The 27,572-nt window shown below is 45.4% G+C and overlaps 1 protein-coding gene across 4 annotated transcripts in view; it reads left to right on the forward strand.

Annotated features, from left to right (window-relative positions):
- Positions 1 to 27,572, forward strand: part of SARNP (SAP domain containing ribonucleoprotein) — a 51,943-nt gene that overhangs the window by 19,776 nt on the left and 4,595 nt on the right. Inside the window, exons 10-11 of one of the 4 annotated variants that reach the window (XM_075901944.1) lie at positions 4,470 to 4,512; positions 6,165 to 6,331. The exons of 2 other annotated variants lie outside the window; for them this stretch is intronic. In XM_075901944.1, coding sequence (XP_075758059.1) covers positions 4,470 to 4,512; positions 6,165 to 6,316 — 195 coding nt within the window. In that variant the 3' untranslated portion in view covers positions 6,317 to 6,331. Of the gene's footprint in view, positions 1 to 4,469; positions 4,513 to 6,160; positions 6,332 to 27,572 lie in introns of those variants that run through there. One more of the 4 variants, XM_075901946.1, reaches the window with a different exon arrangement.

Consider the following 27,572-nt stretch of genomic DNA (forward strand, 5'->3'; position numbering starts at 1 on the left):
GAGTTCATAGGCCTAGCAGTGACTTCTCCCACTGAGCGGAACACTCTTGCATTCCTGTGAGGAATATTATTGGTTACTTTAATTAGCCTGTAGTATTGTGCTTCCCACCTGGGTGTTCTTTATAGCTTTTCATTACAGAGGATCCTGGCAGTTGCTAATGTTTACATGCATCTTGGCAGGTTCTTATACCCTGTGTCACAGCAAAAACTTTACAATAAACCATTGTCTCCATAAAGCCACACTTCATTTCCTATTCAAATTTGTTTGGGAGAAGGGGGGTTGGGGTGAGAGAATCATAACTTAAGGCGGGGGGGTTGGCTCAGACCTGCTGAGAGCAGGGAGCAAATGCAGAGCTGCATTAGTAGCTGAGAACTCCTCTGTAGCTTTGAACCCCCTGACTAGCCCTCTGGGGTGAAATCTTTGAAGTTTAAAATCCTTTCTCTCCACCTAAAAGGGAGGAAGGGCCCCCGTTGTTCAGAAGGGACTTAGCAGAAAAAGGTTGGTTTTGTCAAAAGAGGTAGGTGCTTGTATGTGTCTTAGTGATACATGCCCCATCACATACATTTTTAAAATAAAACCAAGCAAATGTTCGTCTCCCCCTAGTATTAACTCGCCGTCCCCATAATCTCTTTTGAGGCCTCATGTTAACGCACATTCTGTGACCTGAAGCCCTCCCTTGACACCTGCTTCCCCCATACACATATTTGTAAATTTCCTTCTCCCTATAATGCTGAGAGGTCTTGGCTCCCGGGGGCAGGAGTGCAGCTGCATGTTTTATAGGTAGGCTTTGTGGTAGTTTGTGATGCAGAAGCATTTCTCCAAGGGCTTGATAAAATAGCCTTGTAAGTCTCCTGCTGGGGGGGTGTCCACCAAATGGAAAGCCAAAGCTCTTGGGATAACATAAAAGCCCGAAGGCCCCCTCCCATCCTGCACTGCATTATCAAATACCTTTCCCTATCTGAAGCAGATGACCAAAATAATTGGCTTTTATGTCTCCTCTTTAATGTGGCGTCTCAAACTGCCTTACTGACAGTTGGCTGATTAACCCTCAGCACCATAGATGTTGAGATCAGAGAGATGAAACAACTGTGCTTCGAGATCAAGCATTGATTTGAGGCAGGATTGCAAATAGAATCCAGGAGTCTTGGATCCCAGTTCCTACCCACTGGAAACACTCCCAGAGCTGTGAATGGAAAAAAGAAGTCTATTGAAGTGTGCATGTACGTGCATACACGTTGGTTTCTATCCCATTACCTCAGTGATACCTCATGTGGGAGTGGCGGTCTGTAGTACAAAGAGTACTGATATATTATGTCAAACCAATCCGATAGCTTTCTTTGATAATCAACCCTGTGGATAAGAGAAAAGTGGAGGACGTGATATACTTAGACATTAGTGAGGTATTTGACATAGTCTTGCATGACCTTCTTATCAATAAACTAGAGAAATACAACCTAGATGGGGCTACTATAAGGTGGGAGCATAACTGGCTGGGTAACTGTCCTCAGAGGGTAGTTAACGGTTCACAATCCTGCTGGAAGAGCATAACAATTGGGGTTCCGCAGGGGTCTATTTTGGGGCTGGTTCTGTACTGTATCTTCATCAGTGATTTGGATGATGGCATAGAGAGTAAGATTATTAAGTTTGAAGATGATACCAAGCTGGGAGGGGCTTCATGTGCGTTGGAGGATAGGGTCAAAATTATCTGGACAAACTAGAGAAATGGTCTGAGGTAAATAGAATGAAGTTTAATAAGGACAAACACCACTTAGGAAAGAACAATCAGTTTCACACATACAGAATGGGAAGTGATTGTCTAGGAAAGCATACTGCTGAAAGTGATTTAGGGGTCATAGTGGATGACAAGTTAAACATGAGTCAACAGTGTGACACTTACAAAAAAGGCAAACCTCATTCTGGGCTGCATTAACAGGAGTGTTGTGAGCAAGACATGAAAAGTCATTCTTCTGCTCTACTCTGTGCTGATTAGGTCTCAATTGGAGTATTGTGTCCAATTCTGGGCACCACATTTCAAGAAGGATTTGGAGAAATTGGAGAAGGTCCAGAGCAAAGCAACAAAAATGATTAAAGGTCTAGAAAACATAACCTATGAGGGAAGACTGAAAGAACTGGGCTTGTTTAGTTTAGAAAAGAGAAGACTAAGAGGGGACATGATAGCAGTTTTCAAGTATCTAAAAGGGTCTTATAAGGAGGAGGGAGAAAAATTGTTCTCCTTGGCCTCTGAGGATAGGACAAGAAGCAATGAGCTTAAATTTCAGCAAGGGAGGTTTAGGTCAGACATCAGGAAAAACTTCCTGCCTGTCACGGTGATAAAACACTGCAATAAATTGCCTAGGGGAGTTGTGGAATCTCCATTGCTGGAGATATTTAAGAGTGGGTTAGACAGACACCTGTCAAACCATCTAGATGGTGCTAGAGACTGAACTCGATGACCTCTCGAAGTCCCTTCCAGTTCTAGTGTTCTATGATTTTGTCCAAAACACCAGGTTGCGAGACCATCAAGTGAGTTAGGCAGGAAGAAGCCAATTGCAAAGAAGAGTGATTTTTTTTTTTTTTTTTTTTGTATTATACATGTCTTAAGAGATGATCTCATCAGCTAGTTAGATTGTGGAGAACTAGGAGGCAGGACTTCTAGGGCCCGTTCTCTGCACTCACATGGACTCAGGTGATTTTCTCCACCTTTGTGTCCGTTTCCCCATCTGTAAAATGGAGTGCAAACTTGGCCACCTCTCATGGCTGTTGTGATGTTTCGGTAATGCCTGTGCATTGCTTTAAGAACTCCATAGACTTGCCTATATGGTTACTAATCTGCAGTGATGGTAGGTAACATGTTTTGGTGGAACAAGCCATCTTTGTGGTGAGGAAGAAAAAGCAATGTGGTCGCTGCTCCAAACGAATGCTGGTTTAATTATCTTTAATGAGGGTTTGTTTTACAAGTGGCAGATGAGAACCATTGCACTTATCATTTGAGATTAGGTGGACAGAGCTGGCAGGCTGATTATTTCATGACGTTTGTGTGGTATTGAGGGAGAGCAGGGGTCAGGAGCCCAGCAGAAATGTTGTGTGTGCAAAATATCTAAATGAGAGAGAGAAAACAATTGGTTTAATTGTTTGGCTTCCAACAAGCTTATAATAATGTACCGAGGAGGAATCCTTTTCCTGGATAATTCTTCTGCCTGCAGTCTTTTCAAGCACCCCCCGCCAATGCCGGATGTGAAAATATTAACCACCAAAGCAGCAAAGTGCTGATGTTGGCAAGTCAGGAAGGAGAAAACTCCCTGAAAAAGAAGTCCTTTTCAGCAGCCAACGAGGGATTTACATTTAATTTATTATAATAACCAATGTGTGCTCTGTGATATTGCTGGTAACTGCAAATGGCTTATACTGAGCTAGAATGGTGTCAGGACAAGAGCTTCGTGTTGGTATTCCTGTCTGAGACTTCCTAAGCCTTCCATAAATTTAGGTGTCATGTGGAAAGTGAAGCTTCCTCCCTGCCTCTCATATGGAAACAGCTATAAATCCACGAAGCATGGTCTTCGGGTGCTCTTTAGTTGGTTCAGGAGATATTAGGACTGGTTCCCGGCTCACTGTAGCAGCAAGTACCATTCCCTGTTACGTCTTATTTTTAAAACTTTCTGTGGACTTTCTAGCTGCTTCCTAGACCTTGTTTCCCTCTGCTTATGTTGTAGACCTGTCTTACCGTCCCTTCGCAGAATTGCAGCTCTCTTGGTACAGCAGCCTTTTTTTGCTACAGCAGCTGGAGAAGTTTTAAAGGGCTCTCTCCAGTTATACCTTCTATCTTTTTCATGCTTAATTTCTGTCCCTTTGCTATTGTTTTTGCCCTCCATAGTGCCCTGTTGTACAGTCTGTATAAAAGGTGCTGCTGGGGATTATCTTCACTCTGTGTGCTCACGTATGTATGTACGTACATAAACACATCCCTTCACCATTGTGGTGTTTGGATCCATATAATTTGTGTATATCCTGCATCTTTGAGCAGCTCCTTCATGTTCTGCCTGCTATCTCTTCCCCACCAAGACTGCTTTGAATGTGCCAAATAGCTGAATAGCTTCTTACAACTGGGAATTCTTAAAAATCAGTCTGCCGCAGCAAGGCTTTTTCTCCTCAGAGTAATGCTGAATTGAGGTTCAGCATGGTCGTTACTGTTCGGTCATAGACCACTACAAGATATCTTGTACTTTGTGACGGGGTGGGCTACAAACTGGAGCTCTACATTTGGAAAGGAAAGCTTTCTAGGGGCAAGTGTACAGACTTTTTTTTTTTTTCTCAAAACTCCCGTGATACTGGCTGGTTTCAGTCTTAGTGTTTTTAGGTATTTTTAAAACGTTGCTCTAGATACTTTGTAGAGGATTTTATGTCTCCCTCTGAGTTATGTGCAGTTGGACTAACAGTAACTAGAGCATTCAGTGGTTTCCAACCTTTTCCAGATGGGGACCATTCTGACAATTCAGGAAGACTTGGTAACCCAAGGTAATTCAAAAACGGGGAGAGGAAGGGGGGCAATGCCACCTGGGGAGACACTTGGCGACCCTTTTGAAATGTAATGGGGACCCAGATTTGGGTCCCCGACCCATAGGTTGGGAAACTCTGATCGATCAAGGGTTGGCAATGTATGGCACATGAGCCAATTTTGAGTGGCACATGGCCTGGTTGGCAGGGCTGTGTGGCAGGTGTCTGCCCCATGTACTGTGACTTGAGCTGGGTCATGGTGAGGCTGTCCCTGCTTGGGCAGTCTCACCACGGCCCCAGTTCCTGCTCTGCGGCAGCCACTCAGGCTGGGCTGTGTGGCCAGTGGCTGCTTCAGGGGCAGCTGGCCACATGGCGGAGTGGGGCTGCTCGGAGGGTGACTGGACCATGTGGCAGAATGGAGCTGCTCCGGATGCCTGGGCTGCTCCAGGGTGGCTGGGCCATGTGGGGGAGCAGGGCTGCTCCGGGGGTGCCTGAGCTGCATGGGGGAGTGAGGCACCCCTGAGCCAGCTGCCAGGGGCAGGCTGGAGTCAGGCTGGGGAGTGGCAGCCCTGGGAGGAGGGGAGCTTGCTCTGGGGCACAAGTGAAGGTGAGTGCTACCTGGGCTGCGGCTCCAGGGATGGGCAACAGTAGAGGTGGCTGAGGCGAGAGGAAACCGCTTGAGGGATCCCCCTGCCTCAAAGCCACTTTGGCCCCTGGATGCCTGGGTTCCTGGCAGGAAGGTGAGGATGCTATGGATCCCACCCCCATCAGGGCTGGACACCCTGGGGTCAGCCGCCCACCCTTGCCTTGCCCATTTCCCCCCTCAGTCAACCTGATCCCAGCCTGTGCTGGCGATCCAGCATCCTGCCCCCCACAAGATTGGAGCCAGCGCTAGCTTCCTGCAGGGGTGGGAAGCCCTGAAGCTCCACACCGCATCTGGCTTCCGGGGAAGTGCGCAATCTGCTTCTCTCACCCTTCCCCTCCCCCAGGGAAAGCTGGAGTGGAGCCTCCCAGGAAAGCGACGCAGCCCAGGGCAGGAGGGTTAAATCTTGGCGTGCCAGTTCAGAAAGGTTGCCGATCCCTGATCTAGATTTACAGGTGGAAGGATTAAAAAAGCCCCATTTTTAAAAACAGTTGAAAAATACTTTGCTGTAACACTCATCATGTAAGGACAGTGTGTTGGTGTGGCATAGAATGTTGAGTCCTCACTTGGGTTGACCGGTACAACTTATTTTTGTGAATGATACGGAAGAGTCCCAAATCCATGCTGCTAAAATTCTTTATTACATCATGTGTATTAAAAAGGAACCTCTGGCATCACAGTGTATAGACCTTAGGGGGTATCTCTCTAAATAGCCTGAGAACCCAGTACTGGCCCTCAACGTCTTTAGAAGCCATTAGAGCCCTGCCAGAGCGGCAGCCTGTACCTCATTAGTGCTTGCATGTCATTTAAAATAAACGTTGTAATATCTGTCCAGTGGTGCCCCTGTGATCCCTTTGACTTGGGATGTGTCACTCTGACAGGCAAAGATGAATGTGGGCACACCTTTTCCTAAGGCAGGGGTTGTGGCTACTCCTAATTTAATAGTAGCAGATTGTCTTAAGTTTTTTGAGCATATGTATGCCAAGCACTAATATTTGGAAGCCTTAACTCCCATGTTTGTTTCAGAAAGCTGGAGCAGAATACCTGCATGACTCAGTATTCAACTGTGTGCGTGTCCCAGAGAGAGAGATGCATTTGCATCTAGCAGCCTGGTATGTTTGCTCCCCTTGCGGCTGCTGCTCCTTCCCCCATCCCCTTAAAAACCTACCTCCCCTCTTCTAACTTGAGTAGCTGTGAATACAGGCCTGTTGGCTTAGGATAATGGGAAGTGACAAGGTGAAGAATAGTGCTGGCAGTCATGGCGATTTTAACCCAAGGGTGCTGCCTCCTCCCCCTCCCACTGGGTTGCTGGGGACAGGAGTTTCTCTACCTAATGGCCTGTGCGTGTCTGTGTTGATGGCACAGGCTACTGGAAAGGAGGGCTGGGAGTGGGAAACATGGATTTGTTTTCCCTTCTGTAATAAGAGTGCTCAAGGCTTATGTCTCCTCACTTGCATGCCCACTCGCCTTTCAGTTCCTTGGTCTCAATACATATGAGGATTGTCTTTCCTAATTACAGCCCCCTCGGTGTGATTATTAGTGTGTGGTTTTTTTTGTTTTTGTTTTTTTGTAACACAGACCTGATTTGAAACTGGATTCAGAAATGGGGGGAGGGGTATATTTTCACTTATTGGTTTGCTGCTCAGTTTGGCACTGGACCCCCTCTTGCTAGAGGCTAGTAAGAAAGCTGTTAAATGCAGGCTAATGCACTGTGCTTACAAAGAAATGCACGCTCTGATTTAGGCTGCTTAAGAATAGGGAGGGACTGCTCCTGATGTGGGCATGAGAGAAAACTCAGTAGAGCTAGCGTATGTGTGACTAATGCACTGTTTTGCCTGAGAAAGAAGCCCAATATTAGTGGAGCTATACTCTTCGGGAAACCAGTAAGTGCCTACATGTAAGGTGTGAAGACTGAAAAGATATTTATAGCTGATTTTCCCCATAAAAATAGCAGTCTCACAAAAGGGGGTATGTGATGAGGATTTGGGGAGGGAGCAGGATATGAAACTGGCATTGAACATTGTCCACAGGGGGAAACTATAACTTCCGGAGGTAAATAGAATACATCAGAGGTACTCTGGTAAATGTCACACCAGTCCTCAGCCCCTGACTGGCGCTTAGAACTATGGAGGAGATCTGGGTAAATGAGCGTTCTCACGTGTCTCCCATTTGAAAGCTCCAGCTAGGAGAAAAGGGTGTCTGCGTTCCATTGAGCTACTGGCCAATTAATGCAGGAAGCAAAAGTGAGAAAAGGCAAAATGTCTTTGAATGGAATAAACTACCAGATGCTCCCACTGCAGACCTTAAAAGCTACATTAGTAGGTGTTTGGAAGAGATGTGCTTTGGGTCACAGCTGCTTTACCAAGAAGGCTCAGGCTGACTTCCTGGTTCATTCACCCTGAGATGCTGTTGTACTCAATGGATGTCGAAGGCATTCAGCCAAGGCTGACCTTAGGGAGGCATGGAGCCCAAGGCAACTCTCCACCCCCACCCTAATGCAGGCCCCACTCATGCCCTGCCTCTGTTCCACCCCTTCCTGCCACTGCTCCTCCAAGCAGTGCAAGTTGGGGTATTACTGGGGGGCATGATCAGGGCAATAGCAGGGCTCCCCCCCCCCCCCCCCGCACTCATTGGCGGTGGCAGTCGGAGTGACCCAGCAGCCTGCTCTGCTCTCTCTCCCACTGCCCTCTCCCAGCCCGCTGCCCTTGACTGTCTGGGGGTGGACAGGTCTGTGTATCGGGCAGAATTTCTTTAGTGGATCGTAAACTTGTGACAGACCGCCCTGACATGCAGTTGCTCTGAAATGCACCCAGCAGGCTTTTTGGGTTTCACAAATTCTTGAGTAGGAGTGGTTGGTTGTGACTAAATTATCCCCTCCCTAGCTCTCACTGTGCTGACTTAAGGTAACAGTATGGTTTACCTAGGCAAAGCTGCGTAGAGCTGTCTACATCTGAACTTGAGGTGTAGGAACTGTGGATAGAGCCATTACTAGCTCTGATTTGTGAGAACAGAGTTCTTCCACAGAAGGAAAAATAATCCTTTCCCTCCTGCCTGTAGCATTCTTGTTGCAGAGTTTTTAAAAGGACACCAAATCCTATGCACAATTGCTGCTTGAGGTGTGAATGAAAATCTGTTGTAATTCAGATAGCACTATTCTTTTAAGGTGTTGTAGGTAGGTTTGAACGTTGCTGATTCTTCACCCTTGCCTCGTTTTTATCTAAAACCAGATTTTAAAACATGCCCAAGGTTAATCAAAATGTAATGGGAGATGTTTGACACAGGACTGACTATCCCCTGAAGAATACTTATGTGTATGAGCTCCAGCATGGAATTCATTATTTCCTCATGGCTAAAAGCGAGAGACTAATATAAAATATTAGGATGAAGTTACTTTTCTGTCATTTTGGACTTCTATAATCCATTTACATTTTGAACAAATAATAATTTTATTCTAAGATGTGTTTCTATTTTTAATTTCCTTTGCGTGCAGAAATGTAACTTTTTTAAAAAATTGGAAATCTCTGTATTTGAAACTGTTTGTAAACCTTTTTTGAAAAGTAGTGTTTCTTTGAGGGATGCTGAGTGTTTTGTAATGACACCGACCTGCCTCTGTCTCTGGGTGTGAAAATTAGTTGAATAGTTTTCATCTCCTTTGAAGAGGCCATTCTATTGTCAGGGCATTTTAAAGAGGTAGGAACCAGTAAAAAGTTGCTCTAATCAATTTGAAATCTAATAAATGTAAACAGTTTAAAGCAGCTCCAGGTACAACACCTTTCCCCATGTCCCTCTAGATTTTTTAGTTTAACAATCACATTTTCTTGTTCTTTTAAATGTTTTTCCTCACCTCCTTTGCTTTATTGAATGAACCGCTCAAATGGGAACCAGTGAAGCTGATGACGCGAGTGCAGTTAAATGCACAATGTGTTAGGGCACTTAGGTGTTACTTGTAACAAATTGTTCAGAGTGGTGTGATATTTGGACTCTGCTCCTTCAAGCACAGAATCACAAACTCATCCCATTGTGGCTATAACTGCTCTGGGAATGCTGTCTCCTGCTGTCTTTAGTACAGATGAAGGTGCTTCCTAGGTACACTCCTACAAATGTATCGCCCTAATGGGGGCTAGAACTCAGCCTGCTGTTCTGTAAGCCTGTTTATTATGGGTTTTGTCCAGTTCGCTCTTCTCTTGTAACAAGATTACCAGAGGAGGTGGCAGCCATTATTCAGACACTCAACAGATCTACATTAGATGAGTGGCTGAAAGCGCTCTTTGAACATAAGAACGGCCTTACAGTGTCAGACTAAAGGTCCAACTAGCCCAGTATCCTGTCTTCCGACAGTGACCAATACTAGATGCCTCAGAGGGAATGAAAAGAACTGGGAATCAAGTGATCGCAACTGTTGCCCATTCCCAGCTTCTGACAAACAGAGGCTAGGGACATCATCCCTACCCATCCTGGCTAATAGCCATTGAGGGACCTAACTTTTATGAATGTATCTAGTTCTTTTCTGAACCCTGTTAAAATCATAGTCTTCTCAACATTCTCTGGCAAGGAGTTCCACAGGTTGACTGTCCATTGCGTGAAGAAATGCTACTTTTTGTTCGTTTTAAACCTGCTCCCTATTAATTTCATTTGCTGACCCCTAGTTCCTATGGGAACAAGTAAATTTTCCTTATTTACTTTCTCCACACCAGTCATGATTATATAGACTTGTATCATATCCTCCCTTAGTTTCCTCTTTTCTAAGATGAAAAGTCAGGTTTTTTTATTCTCTTTCTATATGGCAGTCATTCTAAACCTCTAATCATTTTTGTTACCCTTTTCTGAGCTTTTTCCAGTGCTCAGGGTGGTGGGTGGTTGGTTGGTTTGTTTTTGAGAGGAAGTGACCACATCTGCACACAGTATTCAAGGTGTGGGTGCACCATGGATTTACACAGAGGCAATAAGATATTCTCTGTCTTATTCGCGATCCCTTTTTCAATGATTCCACACATTCTGTTTGGTGGTGGGTTTTTTTGTTTTTGTTTTTTTTACTGCTGCTGCACATTGAGTTGGTTGCTTTCAGAAGACTATCCACAATGACTCCAAGATCTCTCTCTTGGTCGTAATAGCTAACTTAGTCCCCATCATTTTGTATGTATTATGTTTTCCAATGTACATTACTTTGCATTTATCAGTATTAAAATTCATTTGCCATTTTGTTGCCCAGTCACCTAGTTTTGTGAGATCCTTTAGAACAGTGGTCCCCAACCTTTTGGGGCTGCTGGGCGAGGGCGGGGCCATGCATGCGCCATGCGCCTGGGGGAGGCACTACGCATGCACCAGGCACCCATTGCACAAGAATGGCTCAGACCAGCCCTGGTCACTAGGTGGATGCACATAAATGCCCCGGCGGGTGCCATGACGCCCACGGGCACTGCGTTGGGGACCACGGCTTTAGAAGCTCTTCAGTCTGCTTGGGTCTTAACTATCTTGAGCAGGTTTGTATCTGCAAATTTTGCCACCTCGCTATTTACCCCTTTCTAGATCATTTATGAATACGTTGAATACGCTTGTTCCCAGTACAAACCCCTGTGGGGTACCACTAGTTATCTCTCTCCATTCTGAAAACTGATAATTTATTCCCACCCTTTGTTTCCTATGTTTTAACCAATTATCAGTCCATAAGAGGAACTTCCCTCTTATCCCATGACAACTTCCTTTAGATGACCGGGGCAAAGGTCCCCAGATTCTCAGTCAAGCCCTTCCCTTGCAACCGTGGTGTTGTCTTTTTGGCTGGCTCCTTCACATTCCTTCTGCAGTAAATCTTGTTCCTCTGTTGTGAGCTGCTACCAGCTCTTCCTCCAGCGTCCCCTCTCCATGATGTCCAAATTCTGCCGTGATCACTAACACTTCTCTCAAACCCTGTTGCTGGCTTCCTTGCCTTCTACATCCATTTCATGCTCTCATTCCTTCACTCTGATTTTAAACTGCTTCTTTCATATGTCCAATGCTGATTTAACCATGGCACTGCCACTGAATAGTGCATCAAAGGCTTTAGTTAAATGCAACTAAATGATTAAGGGTTTGGAACAGGTGCCATATGCGGAGAGATTAAAGAGACTAGGACTTTTCAGCCTGGAAAAGAGGAGAGTAAGGAGGGATATGATAGAGGTCTGTAAAATCATAAGTGGTGTGGGAAAAGTGAATGAGGAAAAGTTATTTACTTGTTCCCATAATATAAGAACTAGGGGCCACTAAATGAAACTAATGGACAGCAGGTTTAAAACAAATAAAAGGAAGTTCTTCACACAACGCATAGTCAATCTGTGGAACTCCTTGCCTGAGGAGGTTGTGAAGTCTAGGACTATAACAGGGTTTAAGAGAACTAGATAAATTCATGGAGGTTAAGTCCATTAATGGCTATTAGCCAGGATGGGTAAGGAACGGTGTCCCTAGCCTCTGTTTGTAAGAGGGTAGAGATGGATGACAGGAGAGAGATCGCTTGATCTCGCTTGAACCTGTTTGGTTCAGTCCCTCTGGCACCTGGCATTGGCCACTGTTGGCAGACAGGATACTGGCTTGGATGGGCCTTTGGTCTGACCTAGTATGGCTGTTCTTATGTACCAGTCTCTAGTTTTATCTCTTCCGAGAGCTCATTCCACCCTTGTGTGTTCAGTTAGGCCACTTCACATTGTGACCTTTCAAGGCAGGGAGGGTGTCCAATTCAACCCATACCCAAGTGTGTTATTTAAATCTAGTTCTGAGAACTAAGGGACCAGAGCTCCACAGGGGGCTTGCTTTCCTAAAGTTTTAGGCGCTACTGCCTGGAAATCAAGTGTCTAGGCTAAGACTTTCCAGCTGTATTAGTATTTTTACTCTTTGTCTGTTTAGTATGTTAGTCTTTTTCTGAGTTGCTGGCATACAACTTGCCAGCAACTCAGAAAAAGACTAACATACTTGTTGTTTTTTCCTTCTCTCTTGGTTCTCTAACTCTTTCGTAGGGTAGACATTTGAGAGAGTGGGTCTCATGAACTTCTCTTGTTCTGTTTATTTTGCATCCTTTTGGCAACTCCAGCACTGGGCAATTTACATGGAACAATAACAATAGGAAAGGCCTGATGGTATTTGTGGCTTTGGAAACATTTTAGAAGCTGGAAACCAGGGGGCAGAGCCAAGACTATGTGACCAGCGAGTGCTCCAGGATGGGATGGGAGGATGGAGAACCACTGTCCTATTTGAATTTGTGAGCATTTTTCTTCCTCCCGCTTCAATGGAAAGTCTTTTAGTCCCTTGTGATAACTTTAGTTTCTTTTTCACTGTTCCTCAAATTTTAGACATTGGACAGTAAAATCCGCCTGCCTTGGGTCATCAGGTTGACAAGAGAAACAATCTGTTTTTTGTCTTATGTTTTGATTACCGGCTCGTGAGTGGTTCTCATGGAGGGTTGCATTTCTTCTCCCATCCCCCAAACAGTGCACTCTAAATAATTTCACATGTTGTTTTTTTGCTAGACATGGGCCAAACCAAAACCCTGCATGGAAACAATCCATCACCTTTGCTGTGTTCTCAGTCCAAATCTGAACTAGGCAAATGCCCTTTCTCTAATGGACTGGACCTACTCCTCTTTTCCAGACTTCTGTGTGTTTTGCATGTTTCAGTTTGGAACACAATTTCCAAAGTATGCTTTGATTACTGATTCATGACAGGCTGTTTCCCCAAACAGTTGCCAATCTAGGAGAGGGGAAGAAAGGCACGAGGCTTTGGTGAAATCTACAAATACAGTAATAGAGTGATTCTGATGGGGATATTCCGTTTTTTTTTTGGTTCTTTTGCTATACCTCTCCCCTTTGTAACGGTGTTAATGTTCATTGCATTGTCGTGTTTACAGTTATTCCTTTCTTCGTGTTTATATCTTCCCCCTCCCGTTACCTCTTTGCACACGCTGGCACACACACACGATGTCGTTTTAAAAATAAATGACGAGGAGCTGAGAGGGGTCAGCAGGACTCCTGATCTTTTATTTATCCATGGTGCCATTTGAAAAGGATTTGCGTCCCTAACAAACCTTTAGGGAGTGGGGATGGGGCTGCTTAAAGGGAAGACAATGCTGGGGGGGACTCTGTGACCTCACTCTGTCCAGTCATCTGGTTCTTCATTTGTCCCTGCTGTGAAACAGAACTTATCTTTTGTCTGTAACACAAATACATCTTTTCCCCACTCCCCCTTTCCCTTCTATTATGGTTCAATCAATGATGTCATTATGCGTGCCATTCAGGGGCTGTTGAACCACTTGGCTGCAGGAATTTGGAGGAGCGACTGGGGAAGAATAGCAAACTGTGCTCTTGCTCTTAGCCTTCAAGAGTCTATTCTAATTTGAAGGAGAGAAACGAAGTCAGGTTTCTCTTTAACCCCTGTGCACCAGGAAAGACCAAAGTTGTATGGTTGGTTTGTTTGTTTGTTTGTTTTTTAAACCCACCCATATTAAATGAGAGAAAGAGGTGGCAGTATGAACTGCTAGGACTTTCTTAAATGAAGGCCTTAAGCCTATACAAGTTCTGTTGATGGTATCACCCTCTGAATTTTTTAATAAAGATATTTAAGAAGTTTTCTCCGTTGCTCTTAACCAAACCGTCAGACATCTCTGCTAGTGCTAGTTGGTGTTACTCCATTCCCTCATTAGTTAAATTACTTTTTTTCCCCAACATTTTTCTGAGAGTACTCATTACGGGGGGGAATGCTGTGTGCTTGGAAACCTACGATGCAGTCAAATTAATACAGTTTCAGTGAGTTGCTGTGACATTCGATTTGGAGTTGGAATATCCTTTTTGCTGCAATGGATTTACTTTTTTAGCAGTGTCTTGCAGAACATTGTGTCACTAATTTGACTTACTCAAAATGCATTAAATCAATGGAAGACTCCATTGGGGCTTTTGATCAGCCCCATGTTGTCATACAAACTAATTCAGTTTATAGAAAATGTTTAGTCTGACTTCACTGGAAACCTGCTTTGATTTAGTTATTTAATAAAGGAAAAAGGCTTTCCTAACTTTCATCCCAATTCAAGGCAATCTCGTATTTAAATAATGTTCTGTGCTTCCCGGAGCTGGGTCAGAGCTGCAAAATTGTGTCAGCTTTCTTACCAAGGAGTCCCACAGTAAATGGCTGTGTAAACCCCTACTACTCTAGACTTAAAATGGTTTTAAATGTAATACTAGTTTAGCTTTAAGGGATTCTGATTGACCTGTCTTTTGACTAAACATATTGGGGTGTTATAATTCTATATTTAAAACAAAAAGCAGCAAGTCTTTTGGACTGAATATGAGAGCGAGCTCAGACTCCTAAGCTTGAGGGTATTATTGGAAAAGTGATTTGCATTAAGATCTGGGATTTAACCTCACTTCTGTCACTAATAATTTGGAAATTCTTAACACATCTGTTCCTTGCTCTGGCCATGCCCACTGGTGAAAAGGTATGCCTTCTGACAGAAGGAACACTGAGGATCCAAATACTAATGGAGGAGAAGTTTTTAGAGGTTGAACTGTCTTTAGTGTGTGGCCAGTATTTTTTTTTTTTGCTCTGCATGTGATCTAAAGTCCCTGAGAATGTATGTGCATATATTAAATTAGCCAAATTTTTAATCTTGACAAAATATTTGCAAAAAAACTGTTCCATCGTTGACCTGGCCATCTTCCTGGCTTTGGGGGCTGCTTCTGTTGGCATCACAGAAACGTTAAGACAAAGAGTGAATTGAAAAGGACAAATACTAATTTTTTCAGGGTTTACTTCTACCGCCTTATTCCAAACCAGAGACACACTCCTGCATGCTTGTAAGGCAGGGGTGGGCAATAATTTTAGAAGGGGTACACTTCAAAATTTTTTAAAGTGGCCCTGGGCTGCCCTGGAAGGGGTGGGTTCAGGGTACTTCCGTGTCTTCTCTCCTCTTACCCCTCCTCCCCCCGCCCACAGACCCTGATTGGCCTGGGGGAGCAAGTGAAGTCTTTGCCCCTACCCCCCTCTAGAGAACACCAGTTGTTGTTTTTTTAAAACCACAGGTACAATTAAAGAACGATATAAAAATGGCCCCCAATTACTCCCAATCTGTGCCCCCATGTACGGAGTCGGATGGATCCAGTCACTTCATTGATATTGACAAATTTTCATTTATTGTTTATTCTGTGGAATGAATGTACTAAGTCTCTGTGATACCTAGGACCGCGAAGCCCTGTGGGGGCGCACAGTATCACTACAGAAGAGTAAAGGAGATTCTCTTTGGTCTCTGTCTAAATCTGTAGCTCAGTCCTGATTGAAGAATCACTTACTGTTGAGGGTCACAGTTGGAGAGAGCCCAGCTGTGTTTCCAGCTCCCAGGGGAAGCCTGTGAGGCCTGCAGATAGATAGAACCTTCATTTGACTTGTAAACTGAGCCAGTTTGATCTGAAATCCTGGAGGGGGAATAAATCTAGGAGCCCCGCATGGCCCCTTTTACACATTTTCAGCACACTAAGATTGTGATGTCAATTTCAATGAGCAAAGATGCATCCTGATGCTTTCCCCTGTACTTCAAATTCACTAGCGTTCCAGTGCCTTGTAATCTGGCTTGATTCCCAGTTTATCACCACTTTAAGTAGCATGCATTAAAATGTAGTTGGGAGAATGGCTAGTCATATTGGCCTAAGCTGATAAAATACAGCTGAAATATGATCCACTTTCCCGAATAAAAAAGTTCCCCTGCTTGCAAATAGAGTTGTGAGTGGATGTAAACTGTTTCCATGCATAGGAAGGGTTAAAGTTGCTGTGATGTGTTGCTGTTTTTGTGCTTGTTGGCTTTGAATAGGGTGGATTAAAAAAAAATCTGGGTGTAGTGTGCAATTCAAATAGTGTTTAATGATCGCCCAATTACTCCTTTTTAATAACAGCTGGACTCTTCAAGAAAATCTTTCTCTGAGCCAAGTAGCTTTAACTTGAGATGGTCTCTTGTTCACCATAAATTCCGTAATGCCTAAATATAATTTTGTTAAGCAAAGATCAGATCAGTGGAGATTCTGTACATTGTGGGCTTGTTAAAAAATTTTGTGTGGTAACTTAAGAAACAACCTCTGCTAAAATACGTTTATGATGCTTAAGATGCCATTCTTAAGGGATTGTGAAGATGCTTCTTAACCCGTTTGCCTTGCCATGCACCTGAGATGTCTCTTTCACTCTGCCATGTGGCATTTCTTACGTGTTTCTTTCTTCCTCTGACGTTTAGGTCAAAGAATGCTTTTCAACTTCAGTATTCCAGCTCCGGGAGAGCTGCAGGTGTACTCTTAACACATGGCTGTGACTTTTGTCTTCCTCCCCTGCTGATTCCATTTGGAGAGAGCATAAACTTTTACTGTTAAGGCCTCAGTATCTTGACGCAGGAAAAACCTCAGAACTGCCAGCTGTTGTAACTTTTGCCCTCTACCAAAGCAAACATCCAAAAAATATGCTAGCAAGATTGCTCTATCCTTCCCTTGTCTGTTCTGTCTCCTGGATATATGCTGGTAAGAAGATTTGGGGATAGGGAGAGGACCTCGAGAGAATACTGCAGTCACATTAGTTATAAAAAAGTATCATAGCAGGAATTTGCTTACTGTGAACCACGAAGTTGCTGTCTTGACATCCAGGCCTGCAATGATCTTGCCTGTACTACATTTACATTTCACTAAGTTGAAGGAAGGTGCGCTTGGTTCACACCACTGTCCGGTCCGAATCAGGCCCCTGCCCACAGACCTTGATTGGCTTGGGGGTGATGGGACTGTGTGAAGTCTTAGCCCCTGCCTCCCAGTGCCTAAAGAGGAAGAGCAAGGGAGGGGAAAGAAGAGGGGGTGCTTCAAAGTGACAGCACCGCATGGAGCCCGGGATCAGTGGGGCGTCCCCAGCTGACTCCAGGCTCCACGTGGCACTGCTGCTTTGAAACACCATGTGCAGCCTGACACCAGGCTCCCTGCAGCATTTCAAAGCAGCAGCATCACTTGGAGCCCGGGGTTAGTGAGTCCCAAGTTGACCACAGGCTCTGTGTGGTGCCGCCGCTTTGCTCCCCACGGCATTTCATTGGGCCAGCAGGGGAGTGCCCTGCTGGCCCCGTGATCCCCGCAGCGCTTTCGCCTTTGAAGTGTAGCAACAGCCTTAGGGTTGCTACACTTCAAAGGCGGAGGTGCCCTATTGACTAATCGAATAGTCAATGCAAATTGCATCAATTATTCAATTACTCAATCAAAATTTAACGTCCTTAGTTGTGACCTAGAGCAAGGGACTGTGGTGCAGGAAGTGGTGCAGGGGATTGTGTTGTGACCTGGGGCAGGGGTTTGGGGAGTAGGTTCTGGGAGGGGGTATGGGTGCTGGGGGAATCTGGAGTGAGCCATTGGAAAAATTAAGATGATGCCCACTTCCCTTGGGGATGCACATGAATAATGCTGGCAGAGTGCTGGGAGACCTTCTGTGTGCATCTCTTAGGTCACTGTATATAAATCAGACATAATCTCTCCCTCCAGTCTGAGAGGAAAGGTGATACAAAAGAGCAGAGTCTTTCTCAGTGAGCCATGAAACAAGTCTGTCATGAATAGCCCTTAGGTAGGTATCTCATGAATGCAGGTGAAAAGGTGAACATTAGTCAACATTTGAAGCTAGTTACAGGGAGACTTAAGACACAAAGCGAGTGAACCTTACAGTGTTTTATGTACCTTGATTTCACGAGGTTGGAGGTAAGAGCCATATTGACTTGGGTTGAAAAGGACAGCTTGAAAACAGCCAAGTGTTTGTAGCTCTCTTGTGGGGAGCGGAATGGGGTTTGGGAAGTGGAGTCTAGAAAGCCTGGGTTATTCCTGTAGGAGTTCAGTGTGAAATGGGTTTTGCATGGTGATAGCTATGTGGCAAGGCAATCTGGGGATGCTAATTGAAAGGTAAGCCATATGAGGCATGCTTATATAAAACCTGTGGGACTTCCAGTTGTTTCACAGCCCCTGCTAAAAATGTGCTGATGTACATTAGTTTATGAACTCCAAATGGACTCGGAAGCTCTTGAATGGAGTCTGCAAGGTGAAAGAGCCAAGAGGTATAAATACGTTGAGATGCATTTCAGAAGGGTGGTGGGTGACAGCTGTGCGTCCCAGCATTGGAGTGTTTCTGAGAATAAAACCATCAGTTGCTGTCATTCACGCTCTGGATATGAAATTGGAAGCCCAGTTACCCTTCAGTGTTTCATAACCTTTACCTTTTTGAGGTCAAGGCCATGTCATCATTAATCTACCATCGCCTGAAAGCCTCGGGGCTCTGCTTTTCATCCTGCCATCCGTCATGTTGCAGCAAGATACAGGAGAGGAGATGACCAGAAGGGTCCATTTTTATACATACATGCATGTGCACACCCGTTCATTCTCTCAGAATGAAAGCTCCAAGGATGAGATTACGGAGGGTTGGGTCTGTGTGTGTCTACATTTGTGATTAGAATTCCTCACCAGTGCTCCAGAAATTCAGACTCCTTTTCTCCAGGGGACTCTTAATCTATAGACCAGGCATCTTTGCCCTATAATACTATGAGGCTTGGCTTTCAGCAGTGTGATATATTGTATCATGGCTTGTCTGTAAAGTCTAGGATTAGTGGAGAATCTAGCATGCCCTCGAGATTACTTACCACATTGACCATTTGTGGTCATAGGCAAGATGAAAATATCAGCAGGTTCATCAGAGTATAGCCCCTTCTCTCATCACTTCTGTATCCTTTACTGAGCCCATCACCCGTCTGCTGCTCCTAAGGAGAGATGTGTGGTACATTCATTTCCATCAATCTGACTTATTTGCAATGAGCTCTGTGTTGTAACCTGTAGGTGTCATTCCACAGCACCTACACCAGGGTCACTGGCATGAAATCTAAACAGATGAGGTCTAGGATCGGCTGCTGCATCACTTGCTTGTGCTTCCTGGGTATGCAGGGCCAAAGATAGGGAGAAATGGGTGCTAATACATGTTCCCATCTCTTAGGGTGTGTCTAGACTACATGCCTCCTTCGACGGAGGCATGTAGATTAGCCAGATCGGAAGAGGGAAATGAAGCCGCGATTAAAATAATCGCGGCTTCATTTAAATTTAAATGGCTGCCCCGATCTGCCAATCAGCTGTTTGTCGGCAGATCGGGGGAGTCTGGACGCGATGCCCCGACAAAGAAGCCTTTCTTCATCGACACAGGTAAGCCTCGTGAAACCAGGCTTACCTGTGTCGATGAAGAAAGGCTTCTTTGTCGGGGCATCGCGTCCAGACTCCCCCGATCTGCCGACAAACAGCTGATTGGCAGATCGGGGCAGCCATTTAAATTTAAATGAAGCCGCGATTATTTTAATCGCGGCTTCATTTCCCTCTTCCGATCTGGCTAATCTACATGCCTCCGTCGAAGGAGGCATGTAGTCTAGACACACCCATACTGTCCCTTCAGAGGCATCCCTTTGTTTGCAGAGTCCTCTCATCGGTCGAGATTGTTCGTTAGACCAGTGTTTCTCAATCTTTTCGATACCAGGGACTAGTGTGCTGCCTTCCTGAATTGGGTCGGGGAGATCTCTGGGACAGGCGCTGGTCCTGTATCAGCACACGGAAGCTTGAACCTGGTCTATGCCTTAAACTAAAGTCAGCCCCTAGCTTCATTGTTCAGGGGTTTGAAAAGTTCCACCCGGTTCTTCTATAGACAAAACTTGTTTAATGGAAGAATTCTTCTGCTGAACTAAATACCACAGTGATAAGAAACCCCCCCCCACAGGACAGTTGCTGAGGCAAGTGTCTCTACTAGAGAACTACAGTGGGGTAGTTGTGTAGCCATAGCCATAGCAACTGGTAGGGACATTGCAGCTGATGTGCTCCCTCACTCCCAACATAGAAGACACCAAGGGGTTTCACTTGTACTGGGATCAGCTGCGGGAGCTGCCGCACTTCACGATTCTCCCTCACTGGGGGAGAGAACAGGGCTTCTCCTGTTGGAGTAGAGCTGACACATGCCATTGTTGCAGGGAGCTCTTGCGTGTCGTTTAAAAAGGTAACCAGCTGCGCCCTCCCCTCCCAAGCTAAAATCCAGTTCTGCTTGCAGGGATGAGGTTAGTACCAGAGCGGCTCCATGCACCATGGAAACCAAGACTTAATGGCATTTTGGCATTCACCCTTCCAGCACTGAAACTGGCAACTTGCCCACTCTGTGGGGTGAGGGGAATGAGCTGATTTTTAAAAGGGTCCTTTTCTCTTTTGAGCATAAACGAGATACGGAATGAAGGCCAGCTGCATTTGGGACTGATGAATTTTCACCAGCATTTTTAAAATCTAGAACTTTGCTGTCCACGCCTCCTCTGTGGGCCGCTGCAGTGGCCGTACGTGTTGGGTTTGCCCACTGTCTCCACTGTGTGTCAGTGTTGCTTCACGAAAAGATTGCTGCTGGCCTATTTGTCTGGCTGCAGTAAACCAGGTCTTTTAAAGCTGCTTTGGGGATGTGGCCACTCTAGATGGTCTTGTTCAACTGTGGAGCACCACTTTCTGGGGCTTTCCAGAGAGACTGAAGAGCTCACTCCAGTTAATGTCCTCGTCCTCCTTTCAGTCCCTGTCCCAAGATGCTTACAGTCTCCAGATGTAATCACCCCTTCTGCCTGGCGCTGTGCCGAGCTCCAGCCCTTCCCACCGAAGTAATTTGGCATAGAGGGTGCTCAGCGTTATGCAGGCCTTAGGGCTTATTTGAAGGTTCACTGACAGTTCAGTTGCTGGCTATAGGAAACTGGCACTTAATAAAGAAAGAGCCAAAATCTTGAAGTGGTTAGAAAAGAGCCTGAGGAAGATCCGTGCGGCGAGCTGACGTTCTTATTGGAGCTGTGAGATGGCAGCCCTGTGGGTGTCCAGACTAGCCTCTTATTTCATTCAAAGGGACAGGGCAGGGCTAGATTGAAAGCAAAGTGCTGCAGCTAGTTGTAGCGCAGTAGAAATGTGTAAGTTGCGCATAAAACCCTGCACACTTCCCCACTCCCATTGCACCGCAAACGGTTTTAAATCTGAGGCTCTGGTCCTTCATGGAAAGCCCCTTTTCTTAATACAACACCCCCCCCCCCTCCTAGAGTGAGTGCAAAGGGAGAAACCCTAGTAACCGTCAGGTTAGAAAATTCGTCCAGTGCTGTTGGAAAGGTCAGCTTTCCCTGCTGATGCACATGCGCCCACTTCTATACTCCAGCATGGCCCCGGGGCTTGATAAATGCAGAGTGCGCAGTGTTTTGATAGAGGTAATTTTCCTCAGATGGGTTTCAGCACCCCATGAATCAAAACCTGTCAGCGAGGAGCCAAAGATGGAGTGAAGTTTATTGTAAGCGTGTTTGCATCTGACACTGTTGTGCTAGGGGGTCAAGTGAGCAAGATCATTAGAACAGTGTTGATTTAGTGGGACTGTTCTACTCTTTCCCTGCAGGGCCACAATTGGGGGGGGAGGGGTTACCGAAAAAATAAATAACCCACAGCTCTGTGCAGTTTCCCAAGAGACACTCCCTTGCTTCCTTTTAAAGACACAGTGCTGCTCTTTCTTCTGAGGTTGTATGTGGGCCATTCCCTAGCTGGTCAACCATAGCAATCTAAGAGCGTGTTGTAAATAGTTAAATGAGCCGATTTGAATTGGATTTTTTCCTACCAGCATCAGTGCATGCATACAGATTATACATCTCCAAATGGGGTGTTTTTGCAGGCCTCATGATCCCCAAATAAGCATAATTCTGCCCCACCGCTGGTGGCTCCATGGATGCTACGCTTCACAACTGTCTTTCTAGGGATGTAGGAGGTGAGGTGCCTACATTTAACTTCCTGGATTGAGACACAGGAAAACTGGGTTCCGTTCCCTGCTCTACCACAGACTTCTTGTGTGTCTTGAAAAGGTCACTTAATCGGTCTACTTCTCTCTTCCCCAGCTGTAACGTTTCTTTTCTCCAACTCTTTATGTGCCTTGTCTAAAGTTCTTTGAGGGCGGGGAGGGAATGTGGGTTTGATCTCAGCTAGGGATGTGAAGGACTAGTCGACTATCTGATAAGCAAATGCTTGTTGGCTAGTCGACAAGATAGTCAAATAGATGCTCCCCCCCCCCCCCCTTGCTGCCTCTGTCAGAGGCAGCAAGCGGGGGAGAAGAAGGGGTATCTCAAAGCGGCAGCATCCCTTGAAGCTTGGGTTCAAACCCCAGGCTCCAAGCAGCGCTGCAGCTTTGAAATGCCGCGGCGCTGTGTGGAGCCCGGGATCAGCTGGAGACTCCTCAAGCTCCACTTGGTGCTTTTGCCTTTGAAGTGTAGCAAGAGCCGTAGGGCTGTTACTACACTTCAAAGGTGGAGGCACCCTATCGACTAATTGACTTAACATCCTTAATCTCAGCATCTCTCTAGATGCAATGGTAATATGCAAATGGGCCCCAAATCCCAGAGTGCTAAAAAGTTGTGCCTGGCAAGGCATTGTGCTGGGGCTCAGGCAAGAAACTAATAAGTAATCGTGTCAGGAATAGAGCCCAGCCCCTGCTACTCTGCTCCCTTTAAGTGGCTGTTTATCTGGGGCTCAGGAGGCTTTCTGGAAGGCACGTTAGAGACTAAATCATGGCGCATCTGTGGGTGCTCAAGAGCTAAATTGGATCCTGGAACAAAAGAGAAAAGTAGCCGTTGTATTTAGCAGCAATCTCTAGAGATGTTAAAAGTCGGTTAAATAGGTAACTGTGTAATCGCTGAAAACGTCATTGGTTACATGCTGCAGGCTCGGCAGGATGAAGCTTAAATAAGCAGAACTTGCAGCAAAGCCTCCCTGAGAGCAGGGCAGCCAGCCCCCACCAGCCCCGTTCCTGGGGAGCAGGCTTCCCTGCCGCAAAGAAGCCTCCATACTGGGAGCTAGGTCAGCAGGGGCTTCAGGCTCCGCTTCTGGGTAGGAGGCTTTCCTGCCTGCCTGCCTGCCTGCCTGGTTCCCAGGGAGGATGTGCTGAGTGTAACAAAAGCTTCAGAGAGGTAGCTGAGTTAGTCTGTAACTGGAAAACCAACAGTCTAGCAGTATGTTAAAGACTAACCAAACATGTACCCGGTCTCATGCTCTTTCGTGGGCACAACCTATTTCTTCAGATGAAGTGTAACAGACACTATTGACTGATAAGCATCTGCTTATCTAATCATTTACACTCAGTCATCCCTAGTAATTACTCCGGTGAAGAGTCCTAAGAGCACAGGAAGAAATGAATGGGCCACTTGGGCCAGGACTGCGATGGAGTCAAAACTCACAAGAAATCGCTGAGTTTTCAATTAACACTTTTCTGTCATCTCTGTTGCCACAGCACATGGCGATACCATAATTAATAATGCTGAGCTGGTTGCTATAGTGTCACTTATGTACGGTATTGATATATTGAAGTTTGTCCAGCTGCTTGCTAATGGTGTGTCAAGTGTCACTTTTGTCATGAAAATTGGCCACAGCACTGGTGCTGTCAGTGGATCTGTTTTGCAAGCTTGCATTTAAATGGATCTTTTTCTGACTGTCCATTGGTTTCTTCTGCGTGGCTGGCTACAGTCAGTTTGTCAAAATGGAGCAGTAGGGATGCAAAGGTATTTTATTACTAATATATTATTTCTGCTATCTGTAGGCAGTGGGCCCTCCTGGGATCTTGTTCTTAGGTTTTGCCTTTTTAGTAAGAATGATCTATCCCATTCATACCCATTTCCCTGGGATACTTGATGGATGTGGGAAGTTGTGTGTCCAGTGAGGAGTTCCAGGCACCCACTATGTTGGTGATGGTTTCAATTGGTTTCATCTCTTACTTGAGCCATCCCAAGGATGGCTCTGCATGCTGCAAATGAATGCCTTTTAGTGCCTCTATCAGACCACACTCTCCCAAATCATGAAATGTAACAAATGGTATGGGGGGAGGAAGAGGCGAGGACATGAAATATATTTCGTGACCAGGGACAGAGGAGAAATTATGGGAGTGTAGCAAGGTAATTGGACAGCCTTGGTTGACGAAACTGGCTAAATGAGGACTGAAATAGCCAAAGCTAGAAATAAACCCATTGAAAATGGATGCATTGAGGCTTTTAAAGGGTAATGATGGCCTTGGTTATTACTGGCAGTCAAGATAGCCGTGTAGGTAATGGCAGTGGAGATAAAAGCCATCTCTCAAAATGTAGGGACGTGGCGATTTTGAGAAATGTCAGTAAAATTGTGTCCATTCAGACCGCAAATAGCTGAAATGGACTTTGTGATGGTAGCTGGAATGCTAAGGTGGTCATATCAAAATGGAAATGCTTTTGAGAGCAGTGGTGGCTAGTGCACTGAATAGAAAAGGACGAGAGGAGCTGGGGAGAAAGAGACCTATGGCTAGTAGTGAAATAGTTGTGTGGCCTATCAGATTGTCTCCACTGCCACTTGACAGCCATTCGTTGATCGGCTCTCGTATCCTGCCAGTGATAGCTAAATGTATCATGTCTATAGCAAGAGATGCCACTGGGTGTGCCTGCTTGACCCTCTGCTCTCACTGAAGGAGCAGGGGAGTGAAGAGGGAAAATAACCTAATCAGAAGCATTCTCCCCCTCCCTCCCCCCCCCCCCCCATGGAAACAGTTGGGAGCACAAAATGAATGTCAGCAAACGAATGGGACCTCCTTTCTGATGCATAGTCCAGAGCATTAGATAGCAAGCTAGATTTTACCTGTGTGGTTTATTGAACCATTGCTAACAAATCCAAGGGCACCACAGCAAAAAATTCAAAGGAAAGCTGCCTTCATATTTAATGGTGTAGAAAAATACCACTTGACAGGTTTGTGAGACCTGCCTCATGTGATCCTGGAGGAGTAGCAGCTGTCGAATTTTACAGTGAATTATAGGCCTGGTCTTTTTCATCTGAGGCTGCCATTGACTTATGGGGAGATCTTACTAACGATCTGCAGGAAAGAGCACTAAGCTTGTAAGTAAGTGGTGAGGGTGTAGAAACCCTTAACAGAAACAATCATGATCGAGTTAAAATATTCCCAGTTTTAAGAGGTGTATATTTTTTGTGAAGGCTTCAAACATTAGGCACCTTTCACAAAACCCCCAGTGACCCCATGTACATAGTTTACTTAATATAATTAACACAATAGGACCACAGAGCCTCCTCGTCTGTTGTCAGTGTGAAAGGTTAGGGTGCTTGGTGGAATGGATTATTTATCACATCAGTTTGTAGGCATTGAAATGTGCAAAACCAACATCTATGCTGTCTCTCTTGCCTGCTCTCCTGTGCAGATGTACACAGGATCGATACTGAAATGTCCTCTTGAGGCTGAACCAAAGGTCTTTGGTGCCTGTGCTAACACTTTGTGTCTAGATTGAGCCTTGGAGGGATTTTTAGGATTGTTTTATTGCACTGAAATGCTGCCTTGCAAAAAAAATCTCTGCCTTGACTTATAAAGGACACGCTGACAGATAGCAGCATCCTTGGTGTCAGTGGGCACTGCTCTGAATAGGGGATTAGAAAAGGCAAGAAATTGAGTGTTGGAAAGAATCTACTATATATTGTAGAGAGTTTCTCTCTGTTCATCTGTCTGAATCTGTTCAAGAATTCTTCCTAAACAATAAGAACTAAGACCCCCCCCCCCCAAATTTGGTAGGCAGCTTCCTCCTATCATAACGTAAAGCAAATTCAGGATTTGGTTGTGCCAGGACAATGGGATGTGCCTGGAATGGGACTGTTTCTCTTCAAATGGAAAGGGAGGGCTGTGAAAGCAGGGACAGTTGTACTCCAGGATGACTACAAGGGGGCAGCAAGCAAGAGCCCCACTGGCTGGGCAGCATAGTGTCCACTGCCCCGGACCACCCCTGGGGAACAACACTGCTAGCTGCCTTCACTCCCTGCCCTGACCCCTGTGTCCCCCAGCCTTGAAGGACCCAAACAATGCTGGGTAAATTTTCTAGTAATAAAATAAATCCACATGGCCATAAAAATCGTCCGTGGAAGCAACATTAGTCCATTAGGTAATTTCCTGGTGTTACTGAAAAGTCTCTCCTAATTCCCTTCTGAAGTTACCAGTTCTTTTGGTAAAAGTTTGGAGACCGTCATTATGTTCTATGAAATCTTCAACGGCAAGTGGGGAACTTTGTACAGCTAATCTCTAAAGCTCGGGGTCTGTCACTTGGGCAGGCATGAGAAACTATTTATACAACATAAGCACCTGGGGAGTACAATGGCCTCTTGGTTTATAATGAATGTTTCACATAGTCCTGTAGCTGTTGTTCATCTGCTCCTATAGAGAGAGCTGTCATGTTGCAAACGTGATGCTATGGTTTCACCACAGGATCAAGTATAAGATTAAAAAGACGGCCTTTGTTCATTTGCAAAAGAGATGATTGGAGGGGAGGGGGGAGATAGGATGGTCTATAAAATCATGAATCATATGGAAAAAGGGAATAAGGAAGTGTTACTTATCCCTTCACATAACACATGAACTACTGCTTCACACTGTGCATGGTCAGCCTGTGGAACTTGTTGCTAGGGGATGTTGTGAACACCAAAAGTATAATTAGGTTTAAAAACAACAGGAGAAGATCAAGGAGGCTGGGTTCATCAATGGCTGTTGGCCAAGGCATAATCAAGGAATAATTTAGGAACCCCCTGGCATGAGGTTGCATCAAGGTGCTGGGGGATGCAACCCCATGCCAGGGGTTCCTAAATCTCCAACTGCTGGGAGCTAGATGGGATGACAGGATAGATGAGTGGATTCCCTTTGTAGCCTCTGGCACGGGCTGCTGTCAGAAGACAGGGTACAGATGGCTGGATGGACCACTGGTCTGACCCTGTCTGCATTGTTCTGAGAGTACATCCTCTGTATCATTAATTTCTAAACGAGGAAAACCATGCAGCAGTCAGGTGGGTGTTTATAGTGATGCTCCTGACCGTCCCCCGTCAAAGGCAATTGGGTTCTTCCCTTTTGCTCCTAGTTTCACCTGAGCTGTTGGAAAGTGTTTATGCCGTTCGGTGTTTTTGCAGTCATTGTGCAGAAGTCACTAGCTGCGCTTTCTGCTTCTAGTGCAGCTTCTCTTCATGTTGCAGACTCTGTGGGGCAGCTTTTAAAACCATTTCCATTGGAGCACTTCGTCATGGAAACGTTTTGATTTTAATGTTAGCTGTTTTAAATCCTCAACGTTGAGCCTCCACTTGGGTTGGTAATAGGGATCCAGAGACTTTCATTGCTAGATTCCTAACTAAAATCCAGCCCCGGCCTGCTGTTCAGTGCAAGCTCATAGGTTAGTTAGCCATTTAGCCATTATTCCCACAAACTCCATGAACTTCACCACTGTACTCCAGAAAAATTGGTTTCACTTCTCCATGGAGGGAGAGCAGGTTTTGCTTGGAGACCTATTTATCATCATAATTGCTCCTCAGGAGATTCTTTTGTAGCATCTGTTCAGTAAATCCCTGTGGACAGTGCGCCTAACTTTGCTAGCATG

The sequence above is a fragment of the Pelodiscus sinensis genome, chromosome 19 (assembly GCF_049634645.1).
Source record: "Pelodiscus sinensis isolate JC-2024 chromosome 19, ASM4963464v1, whole genome shotgun sequence".
Lineage (NCBI taxonomy): Eukaryota > Metazoa > Chordata > Testudines > Trionychidae > Pelodiscus > Pelodiscus sinensis.